The sequence below is a fragment of the Mercenaria mercenaria genome, chromosome 16 (assembly GCF_021730395.1).
Source record: "Mercenaria mercenaria strain notata chromosome 16, MADL_Memer_1, whole genome shotgun sequence".
Classification (NCBI taxonomy): domain Eukaryota; kingdom Metazoa; phylum Mollusca; class Bivalvia; order Venerida; family Veneridae; genus Mercenaria; species Mercenaria mercenaria.
The window spans coordinates 43406097-43418988 of NC_069376.1; the positions used below are offsets into that span (position 1 = coordinate 43406097).

Consider the following 12892-nt stretch of genomic DNA (forward strand, 5'->3'; position numbering starts at 1 on the left):
ATAATTTTGCTTTGCTTTCACCGCTTTGCTTTAATATTCTGTCTCCTAACTCAACCTGAACATTTGGCTTTCCTGATGAAAATATGACAAGTGAGAAATATATGTTGCTTGTGTATACAGAATAAACCTTTTTTCACTCAGACTATGGTAAAGATTTACATTAATGAATATTTGTTAATTAAAAATCCACTTAATAAATATAGACTTAAGAAGTATGATCTGAGTTTGAACTGAGCACATTAACCTTTACCCTGCTAAATTTCTAAAATGGACTGGTCCATCATATAATTTTGGCAGCACCACATATTATTCAAAGGGGTGTTTACTGAAAATTTACTGACTGAATAGCGAACAGTGCAGACCATCCGTGCAGGCTGATCATGGTCTGCACTGGTGGCAAAGTCAGATTTGCTTGCTGCCAGCAGGCTATAGCATGCACCATGCACAACTAGGGTTGGTACTGATCACTTGTGTGAAGTTTCATTAAATTGTGTGTAAGGGTTTGGTAGATCAGGCACGCACAAGATTGCATATGCAGACTGTATGTACATAGTATGTTAACAAGAAACAAAGTCCCATAACTCTGCAATTTTTGTCGCTGAAAGAACCTAATATGCCCCATGCACAAATACTGTTGTTACTGATCACTTGTGTGAAGTTTTATTAAATTGTGTCAAGTGGATGAGGAGAGATGGTGCGTACAAGATTGTGTCTATGTATACAGTATAGTAACAAAAAAACAAAGTCCCATAACTCTGCCAATTTTTTTTCTAAAAGAACCTAACATGCCCCATGCACAACTACTGTTGTTACTGATCACTTGTGTGAAGTTTCATTAAATTGTGTCAAGTGGATGAGGAGAGATGGTGCGTACAAGATTGTGTCTATGTATATAGTATAGTAACAAATAAACAAAGTCCCATAACTCTGCCAATTTTTTTTCTAAAAGAACCTAACATGCCCCATGCACAACTACTGTTGGTACTGATCACTTGTGTGAAGTTTCATTAAATTGTGTCAAGGGGATGAGGAGAGATGGTGCGCACAAGATTGTGTCTATGTATATAGTATAGTAACAAAAAAACAAAGTCCCATAACTCTGCCAATTTTTTTTCTAAAAGAACCTAACATGCCCCATGCACAACTACTGTTGGTACTGATCACTTGTGTGAAGTTTCATTAAATTCTGTCAAGGGGATAAGGAGAGATGGTGCGCACAAGATTGCATCTACGGACAGACGACCAGACGGACGGACAGACAGACAGACGGACAGACAGACAGACAGACAACCTGAAACCAGTATACCCCCCCTTACAACTTTGTTGTCGGGGGGTACAAATATGATAAAAATAATAATATTCATTCATCTGGTGTCGACACATTCATTCTAAGTTACACAATAAATAGAAAATGAAAAATGCTTAGAAATTATGCCAAAAATAATAGCGAAAGCATTATAGCTTGAAAATTAGTTCACGCAAAAAAAAGTGTTTTGTAAGTGTGTAAAGGTTAAGACACAAGCTTACAATAGTCATGAAACAATTATTACATCGTTAACAGTTTACTAAATAAAATAGCATGATATAATTTACATAATGGAGACTAGGTGTGTAATCTAAAAATATAAAAAATCATCACATGAATAGTACATAAAATCTTCTCTATCAGCCATTGAGTAAGTACTTTTATTAGTTAAAAAATACGCTTTAATATAATGAACTGTAGAAGTATTTAAAGTTTAAAAATTGAAAAATATTTATTTTTATGTATTAAATAATATATTTGTTCTCAGCTATTATTGAAATATATAATGTACATCTCTGTGTAACAAATTTGAGCAAATGGTCTTTTGAGTTCTGTCTTAATATAAGTAAAACAACCAAAAGGAAAAAAAAATAAAATGTGGCAATATCTGTTTTGGCAAATAATGTTATGTTTCTTTGTCATTGTCCATTACAACGAAAGGACAAAAGAACTTTTAAAATACTTCTTCTCAATTATCTCAAAACAAGTAAAAATCACTAATATCTAAAACTCAGATCCAAGAAGTACTTGAGTAAACAAATGAATATCATCTTTTCTTGGACGGAAAACCAAATTCTTCTTCTAATAATCAGATAAAACGGAAATTGAACTTTACAGATTTCAAAGTTGAATTCCTTTTGCCTGAGTCAGTCCTAAAATAAAAAGGTTGTGCAAATAAGGCTGACAAATATCTTATCTGCAGCGACTGATGCATACTGATAATAAGGTGCAGAGAAGCAGAAGACAAAAACTGCAGCAGACAGAAAATTCCTAGCAATAAACATAATGATTTCAAATAAATATTCTAAATATAAAAAAAAATATTATAGCATGATGTAATACTTGCAATCTAATTGATGTTTTTGGTTTTCTTTAAAATATATAGAGTTATTTTTCCCTATAACTAAAACAACTAGACCTAAATGCTAAAACAATCCCTTTGAAATCACAAAGAAATAAATAATTCTGTTTCTATAGCAACAAATTAAATAATTATAAAATTGGCTTCCTCAGCACTACTACAATATGAAAAGTAAAAGCTACATGTAGCTAACCATCTAAATCATCAGATAACCAAATTATATCACAAACTAACTGTTATCAGTCTGGTAAATTTTCGTTCTCACTGTATAAAAGCATATAAAACTGCTTCATAAAATTTGTTTACCTTAAATATAAAAGGCAGGTTACAGCATTAACCTGAAACTTCATGAGATCTCAGATCTGCATTAACTTCTGTCAACATTTAAATAAAACGTATAAACACCTTATCTTAAGATACTTATCACTATAGATTACTATCAAAAACAAATGGGAGTCCATTATAACCTAAGCTGAACCTGCATTGTTAAGAGCCAAATATTTTCTTATTTCTTCCAGTGTACCATCGGAGATGTCGTTACCAGGTGTTACAGTCACTTCGAGTATACTCGTGTTCGATTTTAACAGATCTCTCAAGATTTGTCCGCCCCTTTCTGTCAGACCTGAGCTCTCTAGCTCGAGAGAACGTAACCCTGTGTTGACTCGTAGCCCTTTCCCTAAGTTTTCTAATCCAGAATCTCCAATATTTGTGAAATCTAGAGATAGTGTTTTTAAAGTTTTGTTCTTCTTCAAAGCTTGTCCAAGTCTCTCCCAGCCTGATGGGGAAATTTCACGATTTCCGTTCAAATTGAGGGAGGTAAGAGTCTTATTGGATTCTAAAAATCGTGAAATTTCAGCAATTCCAGCATCGGCAATTTTGCAGTCGCCCAGATCCAATTCCTTGACATTACAACCGGCATCACTGGTGTCAACCTCCAAGTCGACATCCTTACCTTCTTCTTTCTGTTGCCTAGCTTCGGACGGGGTCAAGTAGCCAGAGCTTCGGCGTAAAAATGGGAACGGATCTTTTGTTTTCACAAGGGCATCTATAAGCACTTTACAACCAACATTTCCAACTGGGTTTCCATTTAGGCTGAAACATGAAATTAGATAAATTAATAACTAAGGAAAATAATTTTAAAGTCGAGACTACAAAAGTGCTTCTAGCATTACAGCCAATTAAACCATTCTCACTATTATTCAAGCATTCTTCGCCAACCTAACTACAGTTGTATACGCATGATCTGATTTTTAATGACCGGTTTAAATGGCTGTGTAGTAAAGGTCTCTGACTCTGAACTACATGTACTTGCCTGCACAATACTGAATTTAAACTTCACTTGGGGACCTAGAATTTTTTCATATGTGGAAGATGTCCAACTATCTTGGGGTAACATCTGTAATTTTACTCAGGTGCCCCTGTAATAGTGTTCAAGCCCGGAATAATATTCATGCAGGCGCCTGCAATTTTTCTTCATTGCAGTAGACCTTTATACTTCAGTAATGTCTACGACTGAGATAACCCACATACACTGCCTAGAAATAATATTCGAAACTACTTACATTACAATTTCAATAGACGGCTTCTGTTTAATCGCTACTGAAAGTGGTTGCAATGATTTTGCTCCCAGCTGGTTCAAGCTGAAGTTCAGAATGTTTGGACTTGACTGAGTAACTTGAAGAGACAAGGCTACATTCGGGAACGAAGAATCATCGAGACCACAGTTACGTAACGTCACAGACTTAATATTTTCCACTTCAGCTATGTAGTTGTTTATTTCCGTCAACTGAAATATAGAAAGATCAGAACATATTAACAGGTGGTCTAATTGTAGTTTAAGATGCAAGTAATGCCTTGCCTTATAGTCATCAAGGAGCAAATTTTGTTAACAAAGGCAGTGGACCAGCAATGACAATCGACAAGTTACCTTAACCCTGCTAAATTTCTATAAGAGGGTCATGATGACCCTGGATCGCTCACCAGAATAATATGAGCTACATGTTTCAAGTGTCAAACTGATGATTTTTAGAAATTTTTTGGAAGATTTTCCGATGTACAATCAAGTAACCCCTGGGGCGGGGCCAATTTTACCCTGGGGGTCATGATTTGAACAAAGTTTGCAGAAGTCTACTAGGAAATGTTACATATCAAATATCTAAGATCTAGACCTTCTGGTTTATTTTTAGAAAATTTATGAAGATTTCCCTATGTACAATCAAGTAACCTCTGGGGCTAGGTCAATTTGACCCTGGGGGGTCAAGATTTGAACAACTTTTGTAGAGGTCCACTAGGCAATGCTACATGTCAAATATCTAAGCTCTAGGCCTTCTGGTTTATTTTTAGAAAATTTTGAAGATTTTTCTATGTACAATCAAGTAACCCCATGAAGCGGGGTCAATTTGACCCGGGGGGTCATGATTTGAACAAATTTTGTAGAAATCTACTAGGCAATACTACACGTCAAATATCTAAGATCTAGGCCTTTTGGTTTATTTTTAGAATTTTTTTGAAGATTTTCCTATGTAAAATCAAGTGACCCCTGGGGCGGGGTCAATTTTGACCCCGGGGGTCATGTTTGAACAAATTTTGTAGAGGTCCACTAGGCAATGCTACACGTAAAATATCTAAGCTCTAGGCCTTCTGGTTTATTTTTAGAAATTTTTTGAAGATTTTCTTATGTAAAATCAAGTGACCCCAGGGGCGGGGTCAATTTTGACCCCGGGGTCATGATTTGAACAACTTTAGTAAAGGTCCACTATGCAATGCTACATGTCAAATATCTAAGCTCTAGGGCTTCTGGTTTTTGAGAAGAAGATTTTTTAAGATTTTTCTATGTAAAATCAAGTGACCCCTGGGGCGGGGTCATGATTTGAACAAAATTGGTAGAGGTCCACCAGGCAATGCTTCACACCAAATATCTAAGCTCTAGGGCTTCTGGTTTTTGAAAAGAAGATTTTTAAAGTTTTTCCTTTCTGTTGCCATGGCAACCAGAGTTCTGCATGGAATTCAATTCTTTGAACAATTTTTGTAGAGCTTCACCCAAGGAACATTCCTGTGAAGTTTGGATGAAATTTGCCTAGCGGTTTATGAGGAGATGTCGTTTGAAGTAAAAGTTTACGGACAACGGACGACGGACGCCGGACACCGGACGGTGACCCATCCTAATAGCTCACCCTGAGCCTTTGGCTCTGGTGAGCTAAAAATGGACTGGTCCATCTTTCAATTTGGGCAGTACCATTTATTATTTGAAGGGGTGTTTACTGAAAATTAACTGACTGAATAGCAAACAGTGCAGAACATAATCAGCCTGCATGGACGTGCAGGCTGATCTTGGTCTGCTCTGGTTACAAAGGCAAGACCATTTGCCACCAGCAGGCTATAAGTTAAAATAACCACAGCATGGTGTATTGTCAGATTTATCATGGTAAGAGTTCATGTTTAGGAAATGAACCACATAGGTGTTAACCAAAGTAGTTGAATAACAAAGCATTTGAACAAAACACCATGTCTATTGATAAATTAGAACATATGAAGGTACAAGTTATTTTCATTCTAATATGTTCACTAAATTATCTTAATGAAAGTTCATGATGAAATTCATTCACAAGAATTGTAATAAACTGGGACAACAGGAGGCAATTTGACATTATAATGTTCACTCGTCAGCCGAGGCATCAATATCAATGTTATTGCAGAATACGCGATGCCTGACCTCCTTTTGCTAAACTCTGCCTAATCAAACCATGCAAGAATAATGCATTAATTTTATAAACAATAGATAAATGAATTCTATTGGTCAAAATGTTCTGACAAGAAAAGTATTCGTCAACACACATTCAGAAAAAGAGCTCTAGCAACTAATGGCCATGTTTTTTGAAAAAACATAACAGCTTATGTTAACTTAGTGAGATAACTGAAAGCATCACCACCTGCTTGTAAATTTATTTACCTGGCTATCATCCAGTTTGACACCATTCAGATCTACAGCATTTGAATCCTTCACCATTGGTAGTATACTTCCATAATGGGCCATAGGTGCCCGAACTTTAGTCTTCACCAGGTGAGATTCCACTGACGTACCAGACTTGGCAACATTTTCAGGGTCATGACCTAAGTGACGAAATACAATGTTGACATTGTTGAATAGTCTATTCAAAAATAAATTTTAGATGTTAGTTTGTTTTCGTTCTTGAACAAAAGTTTAGTAATATATATCTATATACATGTATACATAATTTTATAAGTCTGCACATGGAGGTTACCAGGTAATGGACCATCCAGATTCCATTCCCAGCTGCTACTGATATCCCGACAAGTGTTCGGTACTGAGTGATTACTTCAATTTGTACTATTTTCAGAAGGTGCATATTTTGCATGCTAGGGGACACCTGCTGTGGATTTGGCTGGAAATAAGTTGTCCCATCCATTCCAGATGGGACTTTCATCAGCTATCCACATTAAGTAAGAAAGCTTTCACATTACTCATACATACAAACATTGCATTTTGACATAAGCTTACACTCAAAATAACTTGTCAACCTAAATGGTTCACCATATGAAATTTGCGCTTTGCTAACACAGCATTAATCTGGAAGTAATTTGTTTTTCAGATAGTCAAGATACTTATAGCTCACCTAGTTAGCCTACTAAAGACTATCGGTCAATAGGTCATGAGTTTGATCCGATGGCATGGTGAATATTTTGTGACATAAAACAATATAATTGAGCCACGCCATGAGAAAACCAACATAGTGGCTTTGGGACCAGCATGGATCCAGACCAGCCTGCACAACCTCACAGTCTGGTCAGGATCCATGCTGTTTGCTTTCAAAGCCTATTGCAATTAGAGAAACCATTAGCGAATAGCATGGATCCTGACCAGACTGCGCACATGCACAGGCTGGTCTGAATCCATGCTGTTCGCAAAGCCACTATGTTGGTTTTCTCATGGCGTGGCTCATATTATCTTCAGTAATTGTTCCTCCAGATCTGACAAATGTGGGGAAGTTGACAGATACTTGCAAAGATCAAGATCAAGATGCACCATCATAGAATCCTATACACTGGTTACATAAACTGTGAAATCAATAATATTCGTGGGGGACTAATTTTCGTGGATTTCGTGTCTGAGTCAATCCCAACGAACAAGTAAAATTCCCATCATTTTATGTTCAAAAGTTGAAATCCACGAATTCATATCCCCACAAAATTGTGGTTTTGACCAAAACCACAAAATTCCATGCCCACGAAATTTCCTGCCCAATGATTTTACAGTATTACAATTAAACTTAAACATTGCTAAATAATAATGGCCGTTAACCCATATTAAACAGCAAACAAAGAAATGAAATATCATGTCATAACTAATTAAAATCTGACAGTCCATCTTACCTCCATGCATTGTTTCTGGCTCACTTTCACTGGTTACCGGCTTGGAACCTGCAAAGTAGCACAATGAAGTAGACCATAGAATTTCATTTCAAACTGCAGTTATTTTTATCTTGTCTTAACCCTTACCATGCTGGACATGATTGGTTCTGCTTTTGCGACAAGTGTAGATCATGATCAGCCTGCACCTCCGTGCAGTCTGATCATGATCTGCACTGTTCGCTATTCAGCCAGTATCTTTTTGGTAAGCACCCTTTTTAACAGTTAATGGTACTGTCCAACTTGAAAGATGGACAAGTTCATTACAGAAATTTAGCAGGGTAAGGGTTAAAATGCTTAACTTCACCAAAGGATTCAGTGTATAGGAGAAAAACAGTCAAATGATGTGATATACAAAAATTCAAGCAACATTTTACAGTAAAACCAATATATAGAGGATATTTGTTTGTTTCAGTGAAATATCAATTTTATTTCATAAGTGAGCATCAAAAACTGATATTTTCACGAGTGGCGTAGCCTTTTTTGGTGCTCACGAGTGAAATAAAATTGATATTTCACTGAAACAAACAAATTTTCTTTTTATTTCATGTGTAAAACTCTACTTATGGTGCGTAATCTATAAAATGTTGAAAATCGCGGGAAAGGTCAGCAGAAAGCATAACACAAATGATGTCATTTTAACAACGTCATCGTCATTATGGTCCCCGGTATTCATAACGCTCGGTATACAATTGGACGTCAATCGCGACGGAGAACCGGAACTAGTTTGGCAAAAACAGTGAAAAATAAAAATGATAATCTACTGTTTCAGAACTGTGGATTATCACTTTTATTTCACTGAGAAAACTCTATAATTCACTGGAAAACATAAAATAAATATTTTGTATATCTTAAATTAATGTATATCTTAATACATGCACCAACCCATAATTTCAATATGAATAAAATCAAAAGATAACATTCTAATAAAATTTTTAATTTTAAATTCCTGTTCTGACAATATAGCCATTATTATGTTCAAAACTACAAAATTTAGAAAAAACAAACAAAAAAACACCTATAATATCCCTGTAATTTAAGTTCTATCCTGAGCATATTCCATGTATTCAGCTGATTTCAATGACTCTTACAACAGAAATAAGGAATAAACAATATTTGGCACATACGTGTGACAAAAAACACTCCGCAACCCCATCCTCAACCCAAAGTGAGAGCTCTTGCTTATGACATGTGTGTGCAACAAATCTTATTATACTTAACATAAAAAAAATTATGTGTAAAGTTTCATTGGAACTCTTTAAATTATCTAAAGATTATAGTTTATGGAGGCAAAAAATGTTTGGATGGCTAGGTGCTCTAACAAACTGACAGTAGTGTGAACTGGAATGAAAAGTAAGACTGTATTGTCAGGAATTATTGGAATGCTATGTTTTACTACAAGTAGACTTACTTGAAACTTCCCAGAATGCCAATTGTTTCCTGCCACTAGTTTCTCCCACCGCTACAAATTTTTGCTAATAACTGGTTTAATACAGGTTTTATATAAGGTTAAAAAGATGGGAATAGAAAAAGAGACTAAAAACAGAACTATTCATATCATCCAGATAGGAAAGCAGTAAGTAGTTTTTGACCGGTTTACTAGTATGATGGGCAAACAAGGGACCAGCAGAGGAGTCTGAGTTTAGGCAATGAAGGAACTGGAAAACCCTTTCTTTTCATTTAATTCAGCAAACTGATTTATCTTTGATGCTGTTTCTGTTGGCTAAATTTTACAACATCCAGCATTCATGGATTCTGCAACATTACTAAAATTGTTCTCTTTAACCTTTACCCTGCTAAATTTCTAAAATGGACTGGTCCATCATTCAATTTGGACAATACCATTTATTAATCGCATGGGTTTTTACTAAAATTTACTGCCTGAATAGCGAACGAGTGCAGACCATGATCAGACTGCACAGATGTGCAGGCTGATCTTGGTCTGCACTGGTCGCAAAGGCAAAATAACTTGCCGCCAGCAGGCTAAGTACTGCCATACAGCAAATCACCATAACTGAATGGTAATGAATAACAAAAAATAATCTCAAATCTATAATGTTAAAGACACCGAAGTGTAATGTAAGCTGGTTTAGTTTCACAATTTTAATTTAAGACCAATGTATCTGCTTCTACAGAGCATTCTACAGGGATAATATAAAAAAAAATACGAAACTATCCAGATTTTTTCATTTTCCTTATTATAATGAGGCTGAAAAGCAACTTGTAAGAGAAAAAACTACTAAAGTAGTATTAACAATTTCAGTCTTTAACCTTTAGCCTGCTTGCGACGAGTGATTTTGCCTTTTCGACCAGTGCAGACCAAGATCATTTTCTGCACTGTTTGCTATTCAGTCAGTAAATTTTCAGTGAAAAACCCTTTGAATAGTAAGTGTTGCTGCCCAAATTGAACGATGGATCAGTCCATTTTAGAAATTTAGCAGGGTAAAGGTTAATTTCTAAATGTAGAACTAATTAACATATCTGAGAAAAGCTCAAATACACAAAAAATGAAAGCAAACCAACTAATATTAAAAAATTGTGAAAACACTTAATCTTTTGTGGGCTACAATTAATCTTAACACTATAATAAATAAGGAAAAATAATAAGAAAATAGGATAATGGGAAATGCTAATTGGAACTTTGAGATCTAGAAGCAGGATACTGGCTTCCGAACAGTTCTGAAGAAAAAAACAGTTGCAAAAGTCAACAAGGCAGTCTGAAAGACAGCTAAATCCCCCGCCACTGCTATGGATAGTGAAAGGGTAAACCTTTGATTTTAGCTGTGACCTTGACCTTGAACTGACATGGCTGACTCATGAATTCTGCACAACGTCTTGATGAGGTGATCATTTGACCCAAGTTTCATGAAAATCCTTCAAGGGGTTTAGGAGATACAGAGCTGAAACCTTTGACCTTCAGTTGTGACCTTGACCTTGAGTTGACATGGCTGACTCATGAGTTCTTGATGAGGTGATCATTTGACCCAAGTTTGATGAAAATCCTTCAAGGGGTTTAGGAGATACAGAGTGGACACAAAATGGAAGGCTCAAACCTTCGACCCTTTGTTGTGACCTTGACCTTGAGCTGGCATGGTTGACTCATAATTTCTGCACATTGTTTTGATGAGGTAATCATTTTACCCAAGTTTTATAAAATTCCTTCAAGGGGTTTAGGAGATATAGAGCAGACACGAAATGGAAGGCTCAAACCTTTGACCTTGAGTTGTGACCTTGACCTTGAGCCGGCATGACTGACTCATGGGTTCTGCACATTGTCTTGATGAGGTGATCATTTGACCCAAGTTTGATAAAATTCCTTCAATGGGTTTAGGAGATATAGAATGGACACAAAATGGAAGGCTCAAACCTTTGACCTTGAGTTGTGACCTTGACCTTGAGCTGACAAGGCTGACCCATGGGTTCTGCACATCGTCTTGATGAGGTGATCTGATAAAATTCCTTCAAAGGGTTTAGGAGATATAGAGCGGACACAAAATGGAAGGCTCAAACCTTTTACCTTGAGTTGTGACCTTGACCTTGAGCCGACAAGGCTGACCCATGGGTTCTGCAACTCGTCTTGATGAGGTGATCATTTGACCCAAGTTTCATGAAAATCCTTCTAGGGGTTTAGGAGATACAGAGCTGAAACCTTTGACCTTCAGTTGGGACCTTGACCTTGAGTTGACATGGCTGACTTATGAGTTCTTGATGAGGTGATCATTTGACCCAAGTTTCATGAAAATCCTTCAAGGGGTTTAGGAGATACAGAGTGGACACAAAATGGAAGGCTCAAACCTTTGACCCTTAGTTGTGACCTTGACCTTGAGCTGGCATGGTTGACTCATAATTTCTGCACATCGTTTTGATGAGGTAATCATTTTACCCAAGTTTTATAAAATTCCTTCAAGGGGTTTAGGAGATATAGAGCAGACACGAAATGGAAGGCTCAAACCTTTGACCTTGAGTTGTGACCTTGACCTTGAGCCGGCATGACTGACTCATGGGTTCTGCACATCGTCTTGATGAGGTGATCATTTGACCCAAGTTTGATAAAATTCCTTCAAGGGGTTTAGGAGATATAGAGCGGACACAAAATGGAAGGCTCAAACCTTTTACCTTGAGTTGTGACCTTGACCTTGGGCCGACAAGGCTGACCCATGGGTTCTGCATATCGTCTTGATGAGGTGATCATTTGACACAAGTTTCATGAAAATCCTTCAAGGAGTTTAGAAGATATAGAGCGGACACAAAATGGAAGGCTCAAAACCTTTGACCCTAAGTTGTGACCTTGACCTTGAGCCGGCATGGCTGACTCATGGGTTCTGCACATCCTCTTGATGAGGTGATCATTTGACCCAAGTTTTATAAAATTCCTTCAAGGGGTTTATGAGATATAGAGCGGACACAAAATGGCAGGCTCAAACCTTTGACCTTGAGTTGTGACCTTGTCCTTGAACCGACAAGGCTGACTCATGGGTCCTGCACATCGTCTTGATGAGGTGATCATTTGACCCAAGTTTCATTAAAATCCTTCGAGGGGTTTAGGAGATATGGACCAGACACGATTTTGTTACGGACGGAAGGACGGACGGAAAGACGGAAGCAGACCATTCCTATAATCCCTCCGCCACGGCGGGGGATTAATGAAGATATCTTAATAACAGCCTTTTAAGTACTGTGAATTAAACTTTAAAGTAAAGACCACTTTTTGAATCTTATTGACCCATATTCGACCTAGAGTTTAAAGTGCTAAAATATCTTTCTGTCCTCTCATTGTCGAATTTTTACAGATTGTAATGAAACCTTGAATGAAAGTAATTTTTGGTAGCTACAGACAGCTCACCTAACTTTCAATGAAAAAATATTGCTACAAGCAAAGTAATTGCAAACTGAATATTTTCTGTTTTTAAGTTTTTAAGTTTAAGATTTTAAACATTGATGAATAAGGGCCCTAAGCATGCTGGAAGTGGCCTTTACATACAGATTTCACAGTACTGTCATATAAACTAGAGCTATCACTAAAGGTGATATTAACACCCCAGCCATCACTTCTATACAAGGTAAGTAAGATGCTGTGA

The 12892-nt window shown here is 36.7% G+C and overlaps 1 protein-coding gene across 1 annotated transcript in view; it reads right to left on the bottom strand.

Moving 5' to 3' along the window:
* Positions 1-1499: 1499 nt before the first annotated feature.
* LOC128546201 (plectin-like) overlaps positions 1500-12892 on the bottom strand; it is a 33859-nt gene continuing 22466 nt past the window's right edge. The window contains exons 9-12 of the mRNA XM_053525908.1: positions 7779-7826; positions 6337-6497; positions 3950-4173; positions 1500-3479 (exon numbers count right to left, since the gene is read on the bottom strand). Coding sequence (XP_053381883.1) covers positions 2855-3479; positions 3950-4173; positions 6337-6497; positions 7779-7826 — 1058 coding nt within the window. The 3' untranslated portion in view covers positions 1500-2854. The remainder of the gene's footprint in view (positions 3480-3949; positions 4174-6336; positions 6498-7778; positions 7827-12892) is intronic.